Source organism: Phoenix dactylifera, chromosome 11 (genome assembly GCF_051530095.1).
Source record: "Phoenix dactylifera cultivar Ajwa chromosome 11, Ajwa_hap1_PhDact_Kaust_v1.1, whole genome shotgun sequence".
Lineage (NCBI taxonomy): Eukaryota > Viridiplantae > Streptophyta > Magnoliopsida > Arecales > Arecaceae > Phoenix > Phoenix dactylifera.
The window spans coordinates 22,579,091-22,603,468 of record NC_143200.1 but is presented as its reverse complement, the minus strand read 5'-3'; the positions used below and the strand labels follow the sequence as shown (position 1 = coordinate 22,603,468).

The 24,378-nt window shown below is 38.5% G+C and overlaps 1 protein-coding gene, 1 long non-coding RNA gene and 2 pseudogenes across 5 annotated transcripts; all 4 read right to left on the bottom strand.

Moving 5' to 3' along the window:
• Positions 1 to 371: 371 nt before the first annotated feature.
• On the bottom strand, positions 372 to 2,797 carry LOC120111336 (uncharacterized). Of its 2 annotated transcripts, none has more exons than XR_015971351.2 (2): positions 2,360 to 2,797; positions 372 to 1,617 (listed from the first exon to the last, which is right to left on the bottom strand). It is a non-coding gene; the product is annotated as an uncharacterized LOC120111336 (long non-coding RNA). The 2 variants fall into 2 exon arrangements; XR_005512530.3 differs by having other exon boundaries at positions 372 to 712.
• Positions 2,798 to 5,532: 2,735 nt separating this feature from the next.
• Positions 5,533 to 6,636, bottom strand: LOC103706539 (uncharacterized). Of its 2 annotated transcripts, none has more exons than XM_088707283.2 (2): positions 5,909 to 6,636; positions 5,533 to 5,748 (listed from the first exon to the last, which is right to left on the bottom strand). In XM_088707283.2, exon 1 carries the CDS (start codon positions 6,558 to 6,560, stop codon positions 5,916 to 5,918), a length of 645 nt encoding a protein of 214 aa, XP_088563409.1. In that variant the 5' UTR covers positions 6,561 to 6,636; the 3' UTR covers positions 5,533 to 5,748; positions 5,909 to 5,915. The 2 variants fall into 2 exon arrangements, with proteins under 2 accessions (XP_088563409.1, XP_088563408.1); XM_088707282.2 differs by having other exon boundaries at positions 5,903 to 6,632.
• A 4,433-nt stretch (positions 6,637 to 11,069) lies between these two features.
• LOC149751655 (uncharacterized) lies at positions 11,070 to 12,281 on the bottom strand (annotated as a pseudogene).
• Positions 12,195 to 24,054, bottom strand: LOC103706492 (uncharacterized; annotated as a pseudogene). Its single transcript, XR_016397805.1, has 6 exons — positions 23,502 to 24,054; positions 19,117 to 19,201; positions 16,897 to 17,081; positions 16,689 to 16,775; positions 16,529 to 16,600; positions 12,195 to 13,195 (listed from the first exon to the last, which is right to left on the bottom strand). The product of XR_016397805.1 is annotated as an uncharacterized LOC103706492 (transcript).
• Between the last annotated feature and the right edge of the window lie 324 nt (positions 24,055 to 24,378).

Sequence of the window (24,378 nt, the reverse complement as noted above, 5' to 3'; positions counted from 1 at the left end):
TTTTAGAAGGGTATTCATACAAAATCCAATATTTAGAAGGATGTTCAAAAAAAAAAACTTATTTAAAATAGTATTTCAAAATTTATATCAAAAATATTTATTATTATAATGGTCGTTATAATAATAGCAACAGGATACTAAAACATCACTTTAATTAAGAAAACTATGATAAATGTGATGTTAGGTCCGTGACAACTCCATGGAGAAGGAGAAGAGTAGGAATTATTTTTAGCACGGAAGTATATTTCTACGCAGGTGTGAGGATAGCTCGTCCTTATCTTCTCTCGGGAATTACACAAACAAAGGATGGAACAACTGCACTGAATCCAATTCATCAATTCCACAGAATAAAGTAATGCAGACACAAGACGGATTCTAAAGTCATGTAGCAGACCATGAGAGGTTTTGAATTTGATCACATGAATTCTTGGAGTAAATTGTACAATGTGGAATCAACTTGATGGATTGCTGCACAGGTAATTTTTGTTCCTGCACTCAAAATTTTGGCTCTTAGGCTTTTAGTCACACCAATCAAACATGGCAAAATCCAATCAAACTCGCCCAGTCTGGATACGTTCAAGTCCAGGCTCTGTAGGAACCTTGTCTTGGCCTCCACGGACTCAAGAAAATTTCTCACCATATTTTGTCTGGCTTGAACACATCATCATCAAATGCTATCAAGCCTGCAAGAGAACTGGTTTGGTGCAGAGAGCTGCTTTTTTTTTAAACAGGTACCTCAATTAGAAGCATAGCACATATATAATCTGACAAATTCAACACTATAAAACAAAAATAGAACTTGTGCCCTAGCAGTGCAAGCTCACTCATGTCGACAGTCGACACCTAAATGGTCGGTATAATAAAAATGAAGGAGTAAAAAATTTCCTGCTGCCCATGTTGAACAAGTAAACACTTCTGATTATTTATCTGACAAAATTTATGCTCATGGAGAAAAATTGAAGAACAGGAAAATTGGAATGCTTTGTTTGGTTATATAGCACAATATTTTGATACTTAATCACACATCTGTAAAAGAAGGAAAAACATAAAAAGCCTGTATCCTAGTGAGAAAATCATGTGGAGTGAGTAAACACTTCTGATCAGTTGTTTGGAAAAAGAGTATTAATGGGGAAGCAGCAACAGGAAAATGGGAATGTTTTGTTACGTAATGTAGCCCAGGTGGAAAAAAGATGCATGACATGGGAGGCATATTTTAACTTACAGGGGAAAAATAAGTCCTATATGACAAACATTGCTAGAGGACAACACAGTGACATGTACTTTATACATCAAGTAATGGTTTCCAATTCTTCTATATTAGTTTGCAGTAGTTTAATTCAGTTTAATTACCTTGGTACTTGGCATTTATACCTTATTTTAGAGAAATACACAAGTTGCCTGGTCTCAGTCATGCCAATATTTGGGACAAATTTGATAAATCATATTCATGTCTTGCTGTATTTGATTTCACTTACATATGCATGAGCATGCAAGAGCTTAGCTATCAAACTTCTAAGAACATGGAGACCACAAGCTGACTCATTTCACCTTTGACCCAGTTTAGTCTATCAGCATTAGGGTCACTTGAATAGTAGTCCATCTGTTGGCTTAAGACACCTGAGAATTCATTGCTCATGGCATAAGCAACAACAGTATAACAAGCATGGCCATATCTCTTCACAAATCTTCCATGAATATTCCTCAGGAAAGGCAAATGGAATTCTTCATAAATAAAACAATAAAACATAATTTCATTGCATATGGGGCTAATAGCAAGCATAATTAAAGACTGCTAGAATTATTCCTTCCCATTTAAACATAATATAGCACAACTAAAATGAGAATTTCCAAATACGAGGACATATCTAATTGTCATTCCTCATACAGGCTGCATAAAAACTGTACATACTCAATTTAGCACTTATCCTTGAGAGGTAAAAAGTAATGCCATCAAATTCTCATATTTTCTGTCTGAATGTCATACCAGATTGCTAAATACCATGTCAACAAAGTAAGAAGCAAGGCAAAATTAGAACATGCCTAAATTCCAAAAACAGTACTACACTGAAAATTTTCCCAACTTTTATCTGATGTTCTCTACGCTTATGCAATTCAAATTCGAACTAATACAAAAAATATCAATTTTGATGATAAACACTGGATCAAAATACAAAATGTTGCATTTATCCAGTTCAAGAGAACATGACAGACGAACTCATGCATAATTTCTGATCGCTTGCTAGCAGAAAAGTAAAAAAAAATATAGAAATACGCAAAGTAACTCCTACGGCCCAATCTAATCCCTGCCCATTTTGAACTTTAAAAGATCAAACCCGAGGGGGAATGAGGGATAACTCACCGCCGGCAGAGTCGTCGGCCGTGCAGAGGACGGCGATCCCATCGGAGCGCTTCACGTGGAAGAAATACAGTTCCTGCGAGTAGGAGGATTGGGCGTCGCCGGCGGCATCCATCTTGTCCAGTATTCGCCGCCGCGCCGAACTTCGCCAGCATCATCGATACCCGAGCCACCAGCGAGTAGAGGATTGCCATCCCTCAACCATCCTCCTCTCGATCTCGACCTTGGTTTTTCTTCGAATAGGGAAGAAGGAAGAAGGAAGAAGGAAGAAGGAAGAAGGGAAGAAGGAAGCCGGGAGGAGGAGGTCGGACGGGAGGGAGCTCGGGGTTTTAGGAGGAAGGCTGAGGAACTTTCGGATGTTCCGTCGGATTACATTAATGTACTGAAATTGACCAATTATAATGAGAGAACCGGATCCGTAGAAGTCGGATAATTTCAGCTTGATTGGTGGCCATCGGTTAATAAAGTTTAGTAGAAGGTAATGGTATAACGCATTACGGGGGAAACGGAATGGCCGCATATTGATGAGGGTACATAAACATCGCACCAGAAAAGTTAACCGGGATGGTGACTCGCTGTTCGATGGCTAATGTGTGAGGTGACGATTGGTGGAAAATAACCTACTTATATCAACTTGAGCCTCGATTACTGTGGTTCTTGATGAGATCACTTGGTGCCTGGACGCCTAATGAATGGACGGAGGAAGCAGTTCTGCTGGGGCTAGGGATTGTATCTTAAACAAGGATTCATGTTGGCTATTATTCGATCACCTACCACACGGATCTCAAAGTGCCCAGAAATTCTCCATTCATCCACTTGCTTAGGTCTCAAAGCAACCAATAGATGATTCAACTATGAATTTGCCTGAAAAAAAGTGAATTCTCTTTCGCGCCTAAGATACCACCTCCATCCTTCCATCAAGGAGACATGGATGCACCAAAATTTTGCTTGAGATGGGCATTAACATCATCTCTATCTTGATAAATAGATATTTTATTAATAAGTGCAAATGTTTAAGTCGTGCATGGGGCTACATTCAAAATGTCACACATTTTTCATCATATACATTGCACATGGCAAACTTTAGTAATGTTCAATTTACTTCGATTCAGCTTGTCGACAGAAAAATAAAAAGTTATATTAGCCAAAAAGTGACTTGATATTCAGCAAGTCACAAATTAAAGATTATTGAGTAAATTACAAAATCCTTTTGAGATTAGGGATAAATTACACCCACGTCATATAGTTTGAAAAATCTATGCTTACTTTCTTGAGGTTTATTTTTACCCAACACTTTAATAGAATTTTAGTCAAATCATTAACATTAAATGGGAGCCAAATACTATGTCACAAAAAAATTTAAAAATGACTAAAGTAATTTTAAGTAATATAACAATCACCTAAGAATATAAGAAAACATGTGTGCCCTTCTTCCTATTAAAGAGTAATTTCGACTTTTTATACGAGGTAAACAATTTCACTAACATCATTAATTTGACGGAAGTAAGTATATGTTTTATAAATTATTGAGTGTAAACATGATAAACAAAAATCTGAGGAGAGTTCTTGTAATTTACTCAAAATTATGAAAGCTCAACAAATTGTAAGCTAGCCCAAATTAAGGCCAGACATTGCAAGAATGTTGTCTCGCTTTGGACTTTGGAATTATAAAGAAAATTCTTCTTGGATTTATGATTTCGAGATCAGAAAGCATGGTAGTCAGGGATTCATATCAGGCCCACCTGTTCATCAGTTGTTCCATTCGTATTCACAAGGCATGATGACTAAAGAGAAAAATTCACAAAAAAATCACGAGTCACAGCTGCACTCCAAATGACATTACAAAATGCACAGAAAGAATACTCCCCCTCTTAGTTACAATAAAAATTGAACACCAATATTGCCCCCCAATTCGAAGAGGACATTAACTCTAACACAATTTGATATACTTGTGTCATACCACAACATATCGACCTTAGGAATGAAAGGCAGCTTGGCAATGTCTGACTTCTTCAATCCTTCCGGCCTTAGTTCCATAGGAGCAAATCGAAAAGTTTGAAAAATTAAAAGACCATTTAATGTGAGTACTCTAGCCTTCCTTTTATATATATAAAAAAAAAAAATCTTCTCTATAGCCATTTTATGATCATGGTAGGATGATCACCTTGTCAATGAGTAGAGTGGAGATAAAGGATATGATTTTTTTTCAAGTACACCGGTCTAAGTTCATTTCAAAAAAAAAAAAAAAGGAAAATAAAAAAGACGTACAGATGCATGTGAAATTAGAGGTGAGCAACATGGTGACGTTGCTGGGCAGTGAAGGAGGCCAAAAAAAAAAAAGATTTTTCCGCAACCCATCATGCTGCACAGGTTGGCTTTATCAATAATGTTGCCCAATCTAAGGAGCGAACCAGTGGAAGAGTCCATGTTCCCGCTGAATCTCGAGGATATTAGTACAGCATCAAGTACGAGCAAGCTCCTCTTTGGCATCTTTTACTTTTCAATAAGCCAGCATACTAATCCTCCTTGCAACATATATCAGCATCTACCGTGGGGATAGATGGGGTTGGAGAGGTAAATTAATTTGCAGGTAAAGAAATTGAGTCACTCGGCAAATATATTGAGGTATGAGAGTAATGCTAGTTTGGATAGAAAGGGTAAAGTGAGCCATTTAAAAAAAATCCATCATAATGCGTGAAGAAGTCCAGTAAGACTGGCTATTGACACAAATCTCTTAGAGAACCAGTTTAAATCGATCGTCTCATGATGCAGATAGGTGCCATTAGGACAAAATGGCATCAAAGGACCCCTTGAATGCTGTCCTCCTGCTGACATGATTTGTCGGATTGCTGGATTCTGCTCCACCCACCATGGAAACCATCTGCATGATTCAAGGCTATTGTCTCATAATGCAAGCTGTACTTCTTTCTTTTAGCATGATAAAAAAAAACAGTGGTAGAAAGAGCATCATCATGTGATCTCAAGCGCTCTCTCTGCTTATATATATATATATATATATATATATATGCTGACTTCATGTTTTTTTATATTTAATTAGATGTGTTTTTGATACTTCTTTTCTTTGAATAAATTCTTGGTTAGGAGCTCCGTTCCAGCTTGAAATCAAGCATCGATTCATTTGTTCTGCAGACACCACCACCCAAGAATGAAAGAAGTGGAAGGAAGGAAGGACATCCATTCCAACAGTCAAAATACATTTGCTTTCAAGAGGAAAACAATGAGGCAGAACATCTCGATAAATTGCACCACGACACACTGGTGTTCATAAAAATAGAAGGAGAGCATGGCATCAGTGACTTAGGCATCCTTTTATGTCGCATCACCTATCAGTCAAGCAAATCTCTTCTACGCGTACGTAAGCCACTGGGCACCTGCATCCAGGACCATCATTTTAGTTTAGTTACTGATAAAAACAAAACCGTAATGCAATTCAGAAGCACATAATTGCTACCCCACTGGAGGGGGAGAGAGAGAGAGAGAGAGAGAGAGAGAGAGAGATCATAGAACGGGTTGATGAACAAGAACCTTAACTCCCAGTTTAAATGGTGCAAGTGAAGCCAGGAGGAGGAGTCTTGCCACAGGTGAGGAGGAGCTGGAGTGCAAGTGGGAGGTAGAGGTTGATGTTGAGCAGCTTGAGCCTAATGGTGGTGCACAAGCACACAGCAGCCTCGATCTCCACGAGGCCTTCGAGCAGCGGGCAGCACTTATTGACGACCGGGTCGCCGATGCCAATGTGCACCAGCCCACCGAGCAGGTCGACACACGCGCCAAGCTTAAGTGTGTCCACCGGGCACGTCGCCGGTGCCCGAGGTGGTGGAGGAGGGCATGGTGTGTTTCCTGTCCCCGGGGGAGTAGTGGCGGGAGGCCCGACCACCGGAGGGACGGTGATGGGTGGATAGCCAATGACCGGCGGAACAGTGATGGGCGGTTTGCCGATGACCGGGGGGGCTATGACGGGCGGTTTGCCGATGATGGGGGGGTGGGTGATGGGTCTATGGGGGGGCTTTGCTTTGGGGGGCCTGGGCTTAATGGTGGGGGGCTTTGCTTTCGGGGGCTTTGCTTTGGGGGGCCTGGGTTTAGTGGTGGGGGGGTTCGGGCAGTAGCCGCAGGCAAGGATGGGAGTGAGGGAGGAAATATGGAGCATGAGGATGAGGAGGAGGGCTGAGAGCTTGGAGGAGTTCATGGTTATTAGGACTCTCTCCCTGGCTAATACTGCCTCCCTATATAGTCTGTATATATAGAGAGAAAAAAGGGTGTGGGGAGTGTGGAGATTGGGGATATTTATATAGGAGTGGTGATGGAGGGGGAAGGGAAAACCCTAAAAGTAAAAGGTGCTAGGAAACCCTAAAAGCTGACAAAGGTAGAAAGGCAACTGCTATATCTTCTCTTCTATAATTGTGAAGATATGGATATTAGACTGGGAGAAATGAAATGAAGGTTTTCTTTCTCTTTTTTACTTTGGGAGTTACATATTCTTATGACCATCTTGTGATGCTACCAGAAGAATGGTTTAGGCTAATGGAAGTCAGAACCTATAGAACACAATTCTAAAGAAGTACTTTTTAGTAATGAATCGATCTAATGTTATTTGTGATGGATTAGTCCTATAAAGCATATGATCGATATATGTTTTGGAAAAAAATAAACTAAAAATTAATGCAAATAAACATTAACACATATTTAAAGCCATTGGTTATTTAATCATAAGGGAGATAAATCTTCCTTCAAGTCATATAGCCGTTCGCTTACCACAATTGAACTGAACTTTGCTGGAAGTTTGGTTGAGAAGTCAGCATGCATATACCTACGAAAGGCGAACCTGAAATAAAGAAACAGCTAGCTGGCTATAATAAGTTTTTATATATGGCCTGATAGTCACACATTTTGATCAATTAAGTGGAACCATGTGAATGATATGAGGTTTGCTGATCTACGATTGAAGAACCTTTTTAGGTTTCAGAGTCATTGCTCTTCTAATTTGACACAGAAGACACTAAAAAAGTCCTCGAGCGAGGTGCCAAAGACTCTTTGATCTCTGCCTTCATGGTCTTCATTGTACTTTTCGTCCTCTTTTATTAGCATAAAAAATTATTCTGAGCTCACTGTTGCCACGAATGAGAAGTAGTGTGAACAAAATAGGAGAATCTAACAAAGTATGCCAGAGGGAACCCCAAGATAAACGTAGCAATAGAAAAAGGCACAAATTGCTCGCAATTAATTGCTGCCATACATTTTTTTTAAGGCAACCTATATTTATAGAGAAACAAATAATAAGACAAATTGTGTTGTAGCTTTAGTGGCATAAAAAAATTATTTTATTGACTTTTACTTCAGTAACTTTTGAATATTTTTGCACGCTTATCGTTATGAATGTATTTACACAAAAATTATAAACAAGACACAAAAGTTGGGTTGTAGCGAATCCAACCAAGCCGAGTTCATATTATATTTGGATTGTCGTATAGAAGCGTATTCAAGCTTAGGCTGAGGTACGGTCGAGTCAAGCTTAATAAATTTTCAGGCTTGACTGCTTGTTCATTGAACAAGCTTTTATCAAATTGATCTAATTCTTCTAGTCTTCTATTTATGTTTGCAAGCTCAAGGTGTATAACTTTGGCTTCTTTTAATTGAGCTCCACTTGTTAATTTCCTAACTAGAGGAACTAGATGTAAAATGTTACCAACCAAAACCCAAGCTGTTGATAAACAGAAGTGATTCATTTGTAGCTCACCTACCCCAAAAAGGAAAGAGTTGGGGCGGGTTAGTCTTGGACTCTTTCCATACAAGCATGAATTATACTTCTGCCTTTTGGATTCTAGCAAATGTTGTTTTCAATTAATATCAGCGCTAAGACTCTTTCCATACAAGCATGAATTATACTTCTGCCTTTTGGATCCTAGCAAATGTTGTTTTCAATTAATATCAGTACCTTAACGCTGAACAATTAGTGACCACCTTTCTTAATAACGTGAGAGGACCACGAGTCCTCTCTTAATGTAAAAAATTCAACTCAAAGAAGCATGCTGAATGTATAGTTTGATTGCCTAGTTCTAGGAGCCAGCCACATGTAATTCTAAATGTGTTTAACTTTAACCCTCCTTCACAACCTCCACATGTATTACGTAACTTTATTAAATAACAAAACTGATGAACCACATTGCCCGAACCTTTTTGGGCTTATAATCGATTATAGCTAGGCTACGAACCCAAGTTGGCTTTCTAAAGACAGCCCACTTGCCCGAGTACGTACACAACAAGCCTTCGTATTTGCATGCATGTACGTATACGTAGCATACTCCCGGTGTCAGAAATGGATCAGCCAGGGAGATCGAGAGGGGGTGGGTGGGGTGACAGCTTGGCTTTTGGGGACTGGAGAGAGTTTTATGACAAGTCCGTGAATGGTCTCTGGCCCCTTTCGCGTCACGTCTGGGGTGCTGGGACTAACGAGGATCCGTGAACCCTGGCCCCCGTTTTCTTAATTATTTTTCTCTGACGTGATCGACGGGATGCTTGGATTCGCGCGGCCGCCCGTGTGACAAAAAACGCATGTTCTCAGACCGAAGTTATCGTTGGATTCCGACGACGGCTGGCGCTAAGCTCCCTTATCGCTTCGACAAATTCTGGACGCCAGGATGCGTCATGTGCGCTACCTTGTGATCGTAACCCTATCGAGAAAAAATTGTTTGTTACCAGAAAAAAGGCAAAGAATACTTTATTTAGATAATTTTTTAATCTTGGCGTAAGGTGCGAAGATTGGAATAGGATGGCAAAAACCTGGGGCTGTCTCATTTCCGTGTGCGATTTCGCTACGTCGCCAACCGATTCGATGGTGCTCGCCGACAAATTGCACCCTCATCCCTGTCAGGCGATGAAGTTTGTAATCGAACAGCAGCGGGATGGATGACACGTGTCATGATGGATGTATGGGCTTAAAAGAGTGCGATGGAGAGGAGCTAAGAAGCCGGCGAGGGAGCAGCGATGTATGGCACGCGCCCAATCTGACGGACGACGATCGTCCGCAGCACATCCATCGAACGGTGTTCTAACGGGAGTTGGTGGCAACCCCAACGGGTTCAAGGATTGTACGGTGAGATTTGAATGTACGGTAATATTTGACTAGCCATTTTATAAAAGAGGATGAGGGTATTTTTGTCCTGAAATTGTAATAGTTTCCCTCGACAGCGGCAATCCAATATTTTATCTTAGTAAATTTTAGAACAAGGGTTATCATGCGAACTATTATCATTTTTGGTGGCCCGATTTGCAAATACCGGTAACCGAAGGTTTAATATGTAATAAAACCATGACATAGGGGGCGATTTGCAAAAAAACCGTACATGATTTTATGAAAAAAGTACATGTTATTTAGACTCCATTTGCTAGAGCTTTTGAAGGGTACTTTCTGGCCCTCGTGTTTGATAAAAAAATTAAAAAAATGTTTTAAAGTATATTTTTTTACCAAAATACCCATAAAAAATATAATAATTACAAAAAATAATAACATTAATATAATAATAATAATAATAATTTATATTTTTATTATTAAATTATACTATAAATATAATATAGTATAATATTATATCATAATACATTGATATATTATATTTTATTATGCTCTATTGTATAATATTATGCAATGTTATTTATAATCATTTTGTTATACTAAAAGGTCCTTCTTCAGTTTGTTTACCAAATACATACTAAAGTCTCACAATAATTTAAAAATGCAGTTACCAAATAGTAAATAATTTTCTATAAAATCTCTACTTCTAAAAATTCTATTGCCAACAGCCCTACCAAACGGAGCCGGTGGTCATACAGCTTCCTGTTAAAAACATTGCATACCCAAAGCTCATGGTTATCGTTGACCACATGGCGAACTAATAATATGTATATGGAAAACTGAGCAATACGTGTGTCGCACCAAATGGCCTATTACTCGCATTCGACAGCCAGGAGGTAAATCTGTTATGACTCATAAAAGGTGGAGAGACTGAGAAGCATCGCGTATAATCCCCTGAATGATGTTGCAGAGAATAGTTGCCATCATAATTAATCATCGACAGCAATTGGTCCTTTCCTGGTTAATAATTTGCATGATCAAAATCCAGGCTACCCAAATAAAGTCTTTGTTCTGGATGCTGAACAGAATACTTGGAAGTCACAGTCGCCTATTTCAATGTGACAATATTGGCCGGACAATATATACAGAGAAACCTAAGGCACCAGGAAGACAAATATTTTCCTTTACAGCTCATTCAGTGTCGAAGCCAAATCAACAAATTAGGCTTAAAAACAAAGTCTTCAGTTCTGATAACCATGGATGAAGCTAAAGGCGTACCAAAAGAAGAATGGACAAAATGACAGCATACTTGACGCTTAAGGATCACAAGCCCTTTACTTTTCCACCGTCCACATGTCAGGACCCAAAGTACATCCCAAAGAAAAGGCCAAGAGAGCTGAGAATGCTTTAATAAGGCTTTGCATTTGCTTTCCTAAATGAATGAATTTTCTTATCAATTGTGCTCGACTCTTTTTTCTTTCAATCTAACTGCACACAAAGGTGATTGGTCGGCAGACCAAAAAGATATGCGACGCCACCAAGCCTTTACATATGGGAAAAAGGCTTATTATAAGGTCTGTCCTTAGTATGGTACAACTCTAGAATTTTGTAGCTGATAACTCTTTGAGATAAGGATCAAGGAACTTATCAAGTAAAGCATTAACCATCTTAGCCAAGGTATGCCATACCGGCCCGAACCGAACGGTACATAGCATATCATATCATATCGGTTCGGTACATACCGACATTCAGTACTTCAAAAAAAAAAATTCCATACCGTACCAATGCTATGCTAGTATGGCACCAGTATGGAGTCCGGTATTGAGACGGTGAATGTTAATCTCAGCTGCTAATTGTCACATTAGTAGAGAGGAATCTTATCCTCCTACACTTTCTCAACTTCATGAGAGCCTCTTGTGCTTTCCCTTGTAGAAGATCCACATATGCTGCTGCAAGCAATACTCTTGGATTGTTGGGCAGAGAAGAGAGACCTTGCTTTACGAAGTGGTTGGCCTGCTCAAGATCCCCTTGCATCGCAGACATGGCCGCAAGGTTTACATAAAGTACCCCACGATCCTTTTCCGGCTTCAGGAAACCCATATCTTGAGACTCTTCCATGGTTGTTTTGGTCCCTTCCACAGCTGTTTTGGCGGTTGCAGAACCATTCAACTCCCCACAATCAGCACCTTTCTCATCACTCCATTTCTGTGTGTCTTCATTAGTGTATGGCAACTCACGTTTTTTCCATCTGTGACAAAGACTGACAACTGCTCTGCAGCTTCTATAGGTTGGTTCAGGCGACAGAGCGATTCAGCAGCATATACATAGCTAAGAAAGAGAGAAATTTTGGAACAATCTGGCAGCTGCTGAAGGGACCTCGCAGCAACCAATGCTTTCAAGGGATCTTCTAAGCACAATGCCACGTACGCTAGGTCGCCTAAAACAGCTTGCCTTATTCTGTGGTTCTCTTTTCTGCCCATGACCTCATATCCAGCAACTAAAATCTGTAAGGTAGTATTTGCACCTGTACCACCATTTGTTTCTTGAGGATCACAACTTGCACCGACTGTTGTAGACGCTGATGTTGAATTTGATGCTTTCGAGTCACTGCTCAGCTTCTGGTTAGGATCGGTCGCTTCCAATGCAAAGTCTGTGGCATCAAGTTTTGTCATTTTCCGATCCAAAGTATCCAATAAAAGCTGAGCATTGAGAAGACACCGCCGAGCAAATGGAAGTGAGATCAAGATCTGATCATCACCACTGGTCACAGCATCTCCTGTTGTAAAATCTGAATAAGTAGATCTCGAGTTCACATTGTTGACAACTAGTTGCAGCCAATGGCTTTCCACATACTAAATCAGCAACATGAACTTTAATCTCTTCGCCACTTGAAGAACCACCTAGCAACCCCTTCTCTGATGCTAGCAGACAGCATTCAGCAAAACGAAGCCAGAAAAGTGGTCGGTTGCCAAAGACTGGAATGACTTGACGAAAAAAGCGAGCTGCGGCCAATGGCTTTCCACATACTAAATGCTGAAGCCCACAGTTGTAAACAATGAGACAAAATCTGTCCTGTGAAAAAGCAGCAAGCTTCAGAGGCTTCTCTGATCGGAGCAACAAGCTGTGTCTCAGTGCCTCGTTAAAGAACCAGTTTGATGTGTGGTGGGACCTTTCTGGTGAAGTATGCACCCAATATTGTTGTTATACATACTGAGCATTACTGGTTCTGTTCTGTTACTAATTGTATCAAATAGTTTTATAGCCTTGTGATGGTTACCACGAGCATACTCTAACTGAGACTTCAGGAGGAGCTCTGTAGATGAATCTCTACCACGTACCATGTTCATAGCAAGCTTAAGCTCACGCTTTGCAGTCTTCAGGTTCCTAGTAAGAAGCAGAAGTCGGACCATGTAAAGATGCATTTTTAGTTTTAAATCAGTGGCAGTAGCAGCCCAATCAGCTGACGTTTTTGAGTGATCATTTGTGGTTGGCTTACCCAAGTTCTGCATTCCACCACCCAATGTTGAGTACAAAGTTTAATACTCTAATGCCTCATCAGATAAATTTCCCACCAGAGGGTTCTCGGTGGCATTTGCACAGGCACTTGAATCCAAACTAGAAGCATCTGGTGCAGCAATGTTACTTGTTCCAGAAGCTTTAAATTGGTTCAAAGGTTGTTGCTGCAATCTTCCATTATCACTTTGGTTTGACAAAGAGCTAACACTGAAGGATTTTTCCAGATATTGAATTACATCCTATAAATCAGGAAATAAAATATCAAGGCAACGAACAAAATAAAATTCCAGCATATTGCAAAATTGAACACAGCAGCAAACATCAAAGCATTTGTCAAAGGAGAATGTTTGGCCACTGTTATCTTTCCTACATATTTCCTCGCAATTTTGAAGTGCTTAAAGTGTCACATCAGCCACTGATATTGTAGAGTACTGTTCATTCTACAATAACATGAACAACAACCATCACTTATTGATGGTTAGTTTCGGATATTTAAAAAGAAAAAGTTATGGTTTTTCTCTTTATTGACTCGCAGGTGGTGTATGAACAATACATTCTGATGACTGAATGGATTGAAATTATCTTCTCTGGAGCATCATGGTTCATTTTTTCTCCTCTTTCTATTGAAAAAATCCATAATTTTCTCTTCTCCCCACTTTCCTGAGCTTCCTCTCTTTCTTCTTATGTTTTCACAATCATTGAAAGCTCTTTTGCTGTGAGTTGCAGTCAAACTAGTTTCAGGTTTGGATCTGAAATTATAAGTACCAACATTGACAGTCTTAAGGAAATTCATGTGAGAGACTAGGTAGCGCACGCCTGAAAACAGCCCTTCACTAAATGTCAGAGGGAAAACTCTTAATGTTTCATAAAACTTCAATTATTACAGCCCAAAACAAGGTCAACAAGAAAGGAAAGAATAAAGAAGACAAGAACTTGTATACAGCAACCTAGAACTCTCAAAAAATTGTTATGAATTTAAGGGTGTCTTAATCCAACACAAATTAGCAAATAGACTCTAACTAATTCTATCCTAGACAAATATCAGGATCAATTACATTAAAAAGATGACCAAAATATAAGCAAAAGGTACAATAAAATAGTATTAAAAAAAACTATCCTTAGGCTCTATATGACCTCTAAGTGCACAGAACAAATCTTTTCTTGTGTACATAGTTGAATCATTATGTGCACACCCTTCTTGTTCAGATGAAATTAGTCGTCTTATCATCAGCATTCCACATGATGCATCTTAATCCAAAAGGAGATGATCTTTTAAATATGTGGCATCATGATCGCCTTATGTCTGATACATTAACATGTATGGGTGATTTACAATTGCAATACTTACTATCTTCATTGTTCATGACCTAAATTACATATCTTTGAACAATTTCGAACCAGTTCTTATATATTTATCCTTGATTGCGGAGGTGGCAATTTATGACCCGGCCCACAACTGAGCCAAGATAAACGCGTTCAGAATTGGCATAAACGAGTTCAGGTCATAAACAGGTTGACCTAACTTAACCCATTTATTAAATGGGTCAGGTTCAAGTTTAGAGTCCTAGCTTGTCTAATGTATTCCAATCATTTAATAATTGAATCAGGTTGGCATAAGTACAATCCGATGCATTCACAAACAGTTTAAACTTTTTTAAGAGTTGCTTAACCCATTAATCCTATTATCATAGACCTAACTCAAGCCAACCTGCTTATTGAACAGCTTACACATGTCAGCTTGGGTTAGTTGCTTAATAAATAGGTCGTGTTCGGTTTAAATAAACAGATCAGGTTCAAGTTGACAGATTTTCTCTAGTACCTATGTCTCAATCTGGCCCAGACCCAACCCAATCGCACCCTATCCATTGCTAGCCCTACTCCATTGATAATAATCCTTAGATCTATTTGATGTTTATTGTTACCCCTTTTTACATTTTATCACATTCCCCTCAACATTGTCATCCTGCAAAAATCATCTTAAGTGAGCATCTTCACCACCCAAAGTTCCAATCTATATGGTAAAGCAGGTCTCATATTTCCATATTAAACGCACCAATATGCCTTGCTTTTTTATGATCGCACAACACTCCAGATTTGAAACTTCTCTTCATTCACCATTTTAAGAATAATGGCACAAGAACAAAAAAAAATCCCCAACATAACCCTTAAGAAGCAGAGTTAGTACCTAGACAATTGAGGTTTGGGGGTCAATAGCCACATGCCAAAATGGTGAGCCCTCTACAGTAGAACTTTTGGGCCGCTAAACCTATTTCACAAAGGTGGTCTTCGCATGCATTTGCTATTATAGCATTGCTCTTATTTTAATACGAGATATAAGCATATTTTATGCCAATGTTGTGCCTCATAACAGCCAACAAACCAATTTATAGTAACAATTATATCTTCTAGGTTTCATAGCTCTCCGGACATACATGTTTACTTGTGCACATCATCTTCATTTAAGACACTGTCAAATAGTTCTTCATCCTTATTCAATGAAACCAAAAGAGAATTATTACATTCTATATGCCTTGTTTCTAACAATATACTATTAGTCATAGATATTTCCATTTTAATTTTTGTCCATTCTCAATTATAGTTTTGGGGAAGATAGTGAAGTGATAATGTTGGGTAGCCAGTACATACGCATACCATGCCATGATACAATTTGATCACAGTTATATGTTTCAGTAGGCTCTTTGGCTGCTGTTTGGGTGAATATTGTTCCATAAACTAACATATAGTCTAATGTGGGTTGGATCCAATCAGGTCTTATTGTGTAAGGATTCAGGTTGTATCTCGCAAGGCCTAGTCCATTTGCAGTTCTACTTCACATTTTTTCCCTTCATCTTTTTCCTCATATACGTTGCTTTGACCTTTTCAAATTAATTTGGAAACCATATAATCTCTAGTACACCTTCCAAAAAATGCTTTTCTTCTTCTAAAACTCCATATTTTATCCCTAGCCAGGGGTGAACTTCCATTAAACCAAAACCTTTACTTGATGTTTCACACTCAATCACTTCCCAGAATCACATTACCCACATTAAGATTTGATTACCCATCACCTAGTTTTCTAGATGAAAATGAAGAACAAAAAGTTTTTTTATAGTCCAGTTTTATACAAGATTCAGGTATGACTACAGATGTTTTAGCAACTATACATTATAGCACTTGCTATTCTGCCCTTCAAACTTTATGATCCTGGTCTCCCATACAATTCTACATCAATTACCGTATTAAAGCTTCAACTCACATGTTGTTCTGCATCAGGTACACTAATAGCTTCAAGTTCAAATTCAGAACAATGGGAAACACCAAAAATATTTCAATGGAAGCTCAAAGAAATATGAAGTTGAATTTATCATGGATAGTTGGACTAAAATAACAACAAATGGCGAAGTAAAATTTATAAGAGACAATACATGAAGAAGGTTGATGATAATGAGTTCAATCAGTAAATTTTTAGCATTATTTTACGATGCAATGCTAGCATACTATATATCATTATGGGCAGCACATTAGCTCTGAAGCAGGTAAGAAAGCATAAAACTTTTGGCATGTGAACTCACTGCAGCTTTTGATGTATCTTGGGAAGATAATGCAATATCCAGTACGAGAAGGCACACATGAAGAGCTGTTGTCTGCAGAAGTGCAAAAAGCATATAAGAAAAGAAAGCAACAGAGCTTAGGCTTGCATAATCAATGAGTAATTATTGGATCAGCTATCACCTCATCTATGGGTTCTAAATTTTGATATAACGGCTCTACAACTGATAATGCATTTGCATAATCATGCAGATGATAGAGGATAACTGCCTGCTTATACACCAAATTGAGTAAGAAAGCTGTTAATACCAATAACAATATCAGTTCCCTCCAAGCACAAGCTTTAAAAATAAACAAAGAAAGAAACAAAAATGGCATATAGATAACATACAGTGTTGAATGTGACAATAGAAGTGTCGAATTCATCTATAAAAGCAATGCTGCCAGCATTGGCAGCAGAAAACTGATGTAGGGTGGTGGTACACCCTCTAGATCCCAACATATCATCGCTTCCAAGGCAGCTAGCAGCTTCCATCTGTTCTCCAGATTTACGAGCTAAGGCTTCACTTTTCTTCTATATCAGCATCAACAAATTGGTGCAAAATGCGCACATTTTCAGTCCAATACGTAACAAGACGATAACAACCATCAAAAAATGGTACAAAAGGTCAAATAAAAGCAATTTAAAAAATAGCATGTTAATGCAATTACTACAAACTATCCACAAAGCCATCAAATTTAAAGAGACCAGCAGATCGAAACATAAAAATAAATAAATAAATTAAGGTAAAGCTATTCCAAAACTCCAAACATCAACAAACTGAAGAGACTTACATTAATACAAATTATATGCAGATCCCCCAAACTATTAATAATATATACAAAAGTGCAAAAGCAGCATCAATATTTCATGACAAAGATGACAAGAATTTATCTACAAATATAACTTTTTGTAACTTCTGCTGCACTTGCAAAAGCATACTTATATATAGAACAATCTAAAGAAATTAGTATTTTCAGTATATTAAAGCTGAGCATATCTCAAAGCCAGTGAGCCACAGGCTGAACTTGCTCTTAAAATCCAGAAGGTAAAAATGCTTCTGCAAGTGACATGTCATGATGATGATTGTTAAGAGAAAGAAATTCAGTGTAAGTAGTGAGTGCTGAAAATTGACAGTTTAGGCATATGGCCGTGAGAGCATTGGTGAATGGTGAGGCACTTGGGTGCGTTGGGGTCAAAAGTTGATCCACATTCCCAAGTTATGGCGCTGGGAAATAAACTTTTGGCCAAAGATGCAGAAACAAATACAAATATGCAAAGCAAATCTGACAGAACAATGTAAAATAATCATCTTAAGAAATTCTCTACAGGTGCTTATAAAAGCCAGAATTTCAGTTTACATTGTTCTGGCCCAACTGAAATTCTGGCTTAGGATGGAGCATGAAACTACAGAACATCGAGGCAGCATCTTGGAGGGTCGGGGAAGATGGCATCACATATAATGATAGAAAACAAAAAGTTAAAAAGAATAAGAGTTTGGAAAATAAAAAAAGAAAGCAAATGCCTTCATTGTCTAATCTTCTGAATGATCACATTGAAAATGCTACACCTCAAGAACATAAGTTAGCTAATCTATGCATATTTTCTTGCAAAAATCAGGTGCATTAACCACCCAAAACTATGAAGATCCTTACAAAAAGGAGGGGAATTATGCACAAATGACAGGCATTCAAATCGAGGATTTAAGTATTATGTGTCAACAGCGTGCTGCCTTGGCACTACTACAGTATGTACTAGGCCATGCTAAGCCATGCCAGTCCTCAACACAAGGCATGGCAGCATGCCAAGAACTGATGCGCAGCCAGTATAGCCCTACTTTGGCACATGGCATGGCAGTTCAAAAACTAGTGGCACAAAACCCATACTATGCCAATGTCACATATCGATAAGGCATAGGCACAATGCATTCACGCCATGCCATGCCAATCAGCACATAAATCCGTCAATCTGGACTCCCACACTATTCAGCATCTTATGTATGGCCCATGTTTCCGGGCTGGATTGCATCAGCAACTTGTAAATAACTGAAAGAGATGTTTGCAGCAGTTATATTAAACACTGGACGTTGACAACTGGAGGACCAGTTCTTGTTCAACTAGTCAAAACAATGTAACAAGCTTGTCAAAATTTATTAACAGACAAATTAAAATAATAGAAAAACTACCAGATACCATTGGATACATAAAAATAAGTGTATGCATTAGATTTGCAGCCAAACAGTTAAAATCAAATGAGAATTGGATTAGATGATTATTAAAAGGTTTGGGGAATAGCTTAGTTAAATAGCAAGTATCAATTCTAAATAAAGATTCTATATGCAACAAAGCCCACAACCATCCCAGAATAAATTATAACACAAGGTCTCAGTGACATAAGGTCACCTTATATGGAATTATTACAGTGATCTCAATAACAATAGGCAGAGAATCAAATTATCTAGTCTAACAAGATTTCTGATCTTCATATTCTAAACACAAGATTATCTTATAGGAACAGTCACAGAAGCCACAAGCAAAACATGCATAATAGATTGGCATGTCCACCTTAACTTAACCCTATCAAACCCATCAAGCAGCTTCTTTGGATCAGGACAACCATCATGACAGTACTCTGCAACAGCTATGTTATGAAAAACCTGAAAAATAAACAGCAGGTCGACTCAGGAAATGACAATAAAATATAACCTCCATGATTTTTTTTTGTGTGCTTTTGATAGGTCCATTTCACTACAAGTAATTTACTTAGAATATGCCATAAAGATTTCCCAGATGGAATAACAGCACATAACAAAATAGCACCATGCAAGAATTCATTCTGCACACAGGAATTTGGGATGCAAGGGTTTTATTAGGAAAGAATATTGACCCAACAGAGGAGGTAAGTTGATCTTGGTTGCTATCTAACAATTTGAGAATTGAAGTAATGCATGCATAAAGAGATGAGGAATGTCAAGATCCAAAAGGCTATCTTGAAAATTGCCATGCTTGTGCAACACAACAAAGGAAAAAATAACATGTAATACTTGAAGTATGTCTGCTGCTATCAGAAAAGTTGCACTGCAGTTTTGAATAAGTCTTGTAGATTATCATGTTTGGAAACAAATCTAAAGATAACTTGTCAGACTGGGTCTGATCCATGATATGCGAATAAGAAGCTTAGAAGGAGGGTCTCTAAATTAAAGTACTGACACATTTACATACCCGTTTTACTCGGTGTCATTTCAGAACAAGGAAGAGATAACATGTATGCATTGTAGTAAACTTATCTACATCAAGTTCCTACTTTAATCCTCACTCCTCGTTTTGAAGATTAGAAGCTAAATATTCTGAACTTTTGACTGATAAGATCCAATACTTTCAACTCCACTCTGTAGGAACAATATATTTGCTATCTTCAAGCCTTAAGATAGATAAAAGATACTCATTGTTGGCTCACATGGCTGAATATTTACCTCTCCCTTTCTCTCTCACACACACTATAAAAGATTAACAGCATAACTAATCCCTGTATGATATATTTCTTGATCTAGAATCAACAAAAAAGTGAGAATTCTAAACAACTGCTACTCTTAATGACTATATATAAAAAAAATCATCATATCATGGGCTCTCAACTTCAATGAAGGCATCAGTTGATCCAATAATAAGTGTGAAGATATAAGGGTTTATAACCATCACTTAATGGCCATCAACATAATTGTAAAGCTACCCATCTCACGTGTGCAGCTCTCATGCTTGTAAGTACTCCCATAAAAGTTCTTAATATTCTCAATGATGACCTCATAGTGTATTACTCTACCATAAAATTACCCTACCATAACCAAAACTGTTGCTCTTCCCTAATGCCCAATAATTTCCTACAACAAGACCGTCATATACTTTCATAAAGTCTAAATGAGTTTTCTTTTACTTTCCCTTTCCTCTCTCTAAATCTCCTCACATTTTTCTTTAAAAGAAATGGGAAAAATAAAAGCCTCAGGGCCCAGACAATGACCTAACTACCATAAAAGACGAAGTGGGATTGCCAAACAGACAAGCAAATGACACCTTAAAGGCACTAACGAAGAGAAAAAGAAAGAGAAAAGAGAGAGAGAGAGAGAGAGAGCTAGCTGCACCTCCCTCTCTCCTATGATCCCTCTCTCCTATCCCTACCTCTCATCTGCTCTATCTCTAGTCTTTCTCAAGCTCTCATCTTCTCCACATCCTACTTAGTCAACGAATCCAAGGAAAAGGGGCATTTGAGAGACACACACATGATTTATTTTGATAAGAGTGATAATTGAAGAATGGTTGTATGTTCATCAATCAATGAAAAATTCAACAAAGCAACTCCCATCTTTAGTTTGACCTCCCTACTTTCTCCCTCTAAACAGTTATTTGAAGAGTGCATTTCCTAAAGAAGAGAATGCATACATAGGCATTTCATTTTAATGTATGCTCTATCAAGCTCATGTTGCTTATGTTATATCATCACAGACTATCCAGATTCATGAATATAATTGGAAATAGAAGAATTTATAATTCATCCTTTCAATATAAACTACAGCCAAAATTACCAAACTACCCTTAGGTTATGAGCAATGATCTTATTCACCCAAAGGCCAACTAGGCAGTGAACACCTAGGCACCTTAAGCTGAAGTGTTTATCATTATCATTATCATAATGGCTCTTTTTCTTTTTTACTATTGTTCATTACATTTCACCATAACAATACTGCTAGCATTGCATGATCTGCATATTAGCTCAAGCAAACTTTTGAAGAATTGCAATGACTTAATGTGCATGGGCAGTCTGACAGACATAGTTTCTTCTGACCAAATAGTTGGTTTCAAATTAATAACCAACCTATTTATAAGGGATGGATTCACTCTTGTTCGACATGCTTTTTTTTAACCTAGAAGGAAGGGGGGAAGCAAGTAGGGGCTAACAGATTGTAGTCCATAACTAATCATCCCAAAACTTTTTGAATCTCAATTGCTTTATGTAAGGTCCGCAATCTCAGTACCTTATCGATTTACCATGGTACGATATACCTATGTGTCGAAATTGCTCTCTAACTATTTTTTTTCAATTTTTATCTCGGTACGTCTGGGTACGGACCGGTATGCACCTCGGTATGCCTCGAAACAAGACAATACTCCCTTGTACGCCTTGATACAAGGGAGTACGCCTTAGTACGGGGCTTGTACCAACTTAAAGATATGTTTCATACCGGTTTTCTCCTAGTACAGTATAGTGTAAAGTTAACAATTTGGTATGGTACGGTACGGTATACCTATGTATCGAAATAGCTCTCTAACTTCCTTTTATCGGGCGGTATGGCAGACCTTAGCTTTATGCATATAAGATTCCCTAATTAATGCTATTCTGATACTTGATTGATATTTGAAGTTCTGAACTTATTGTTATGATGTTATACAGAAATAAAGCAATCGCAAGAACATGGAGTACTTGATATTTTCGAATAGTCTATGTCAGAAAAATGTTGAGCTTTCTGAGCAAAATGTCAGCAAGTATCCATGCATATGATTGTGTATGTTTTCTAGCTGATGCATGCTAATATTAGATCCTAGCAACATGGCAGGTCATATTGTGTTATTTTGTGACTGGTACTACATGATTCTCAAAATTGTGTTTTTGAAAAACATTCCTATGATAAGTGTTTCAGTTAAATTGTCAAGGATGGGGGGATTCTACATTTGATATAGATGTTCCCTGAAGAGAAATTAGGCCATAAAACAAAGTAAGAAAGAAGTGGAAATAGTCATGCATGGTCAACAACAAACATTGCAAAGTTATTTAGATGAAGTAACACATGAGGGCAGGACCATACAGAGCAAATCAATCTAGTCAAAGAACAGATCTTGAATGCACTCCTATTATTGGATATGACCATGAGCAGTCAACTTAAGGAAATTAAGTAGCAGACATTCTAAAATATAGAAAGCATCAAAGAAGTGTGCATATATCTATCACAAGGGCAAAGAAACCAAAGGTGTACCTGGATCTATCAAAAAGATGAAGAGTGTTCATCTAGAAAAGAATGAAGGAATCAAGTTGCGCTGATACAAATTAATATCGACTTCATAAGAAGAATCCATAATATAGTTTACTGAGCAATTTAAGCTTACTCAAATTCTGCAACAATCTAAACAAACTAAACCACAAACATCATCAAAATAATGAAAAAGTAATAAACAATGATCCTCCCTCATCTCATCATTCAACTTTGTAATTGGCAAAACATTCAGTGTCCTAATCTCGAGAACAGGTGAAATTAATCAAAAACAAGATCTCTTGTAGATCTCCTATAGACTTCTGATATCAGTCAACTCAATCTAGTCTTCTTTTTTTTACTTCTCCACTATAACTTTCAGCAAGAAGACAAAATTCAGTCCGATAATTATATATTTAGAACAAATATAGGTTTCATCTTTCCGAACATCTCAGCATATATCAGGGTTTTCATCCCCTAACATTTTTGTCTGGCAAATCATTAAAAGTTATAAAGCAACCCAATCAATAAAGCCTGCCACACCATCGATGGCTATGAACCTGAGACTAACGAGAAAATGACTATGATGATGAACTATTAGTCCAAACATCAATGCAGAATGTATATCTTTCTTCCCCAATCAAGAAAGGTGGAAGGCGACGTCAATAAAAACCAGCAGGACGATTGTGTAAAGTAAAGTTAACGAGTTTGGACTTTTTTCAATGAAATTGATGAAGAACATCCAAACGAAGGGATTCCATAAACTCTAAGAAGACCATGACCTTAAAGAAGACCTTAAAGATTTGATAAACTCTAAGGCAAAAATTCGTTATAAGATCCAAGACCTTAAAGAAGGAAATTTGAACCGCATAGCAGGACTTTTCTCGTCTTCTTCAACAATAGAAGGGCAAAAAATAAAAGATAAGAACAAAGTTCAAACCTTCGGATCATCTTCCTTCTTCTGCAACACCTTCTTCAGCACATCGATACACTCAGTGTAGCGCCGGCTCTGAAAAAGAACGGCAGCCTCCTTGGCCAGCCCCGACGTAACCAAAAAAAGCCCGTCGTCCATCGCGGACCCGTCCTTGCCCGCCACCGCCGCCGGAGACCCCGACGAATCCCGATTGTCCATCGTCCGAATCAATCAGCCGCGATCCAATCACAGAAACCAAACCTAACGCAGCAATGGAAGACAAAAGAAACCAAACCAACCCCAGCTCCTCAGACGCCTCCAGAATAAGGCAAAAAGATCAAATCTTGATCGAGCCGGGGCGCGAGGGCACGAGGTTTTCTCCCTCCACGCTTAGGCGTTTTCGGGAGGAGGTGGAGGAGGGGAGTTAGGGCTTGAGCGCAGAAAGGGTTTACGGCTTGGGCGGGGGGCGGGGGGAGGTTCGATTTCTTGAAGTCGTCGGAGCGATACGAAGCCGAAGGGTCGTGGTGCTGAGTGCCAAGGAGAGGCGGGGGCCACGGCGGTGGGAGGGAGATGCTCCTCCGAGTGAGAATTATGAACTAATCGCACTTTCTACTCCGACACACAAATTCCCGCCCTCCAATTGTCGTGAGGTCTAGGGCCCACCAGTTTGTGAGAGGCTATACATTTGGTTGAATTAAATGTGGGTGTATTTAGTTTTTTTATTACGAAAAGTTTTTAATAAAGCGGTGCTTAATTAATGGAGAGCGATTTATTTGGATCTTAGGGGTTGGGCTGCGAAACGTTTTTGCAAGTTGCAAGCTCGGCTCATGAGAAGGGTTTGGGTACCACCCCTCCTTGAAAATGTTTGGGCTATGATACATATAGGTACAGCCATTCAGACTAA

What these genes read in the sequence shown, in the direction of transcription:
- LOC103706539 (XM_088707283.2), bottom strand. Translation starts at nt 6,560, where the DNA reads ATGAACTCCTCCAAGCTCTCAGCCCTCCTCCTCATCCTCATGCTCCAT.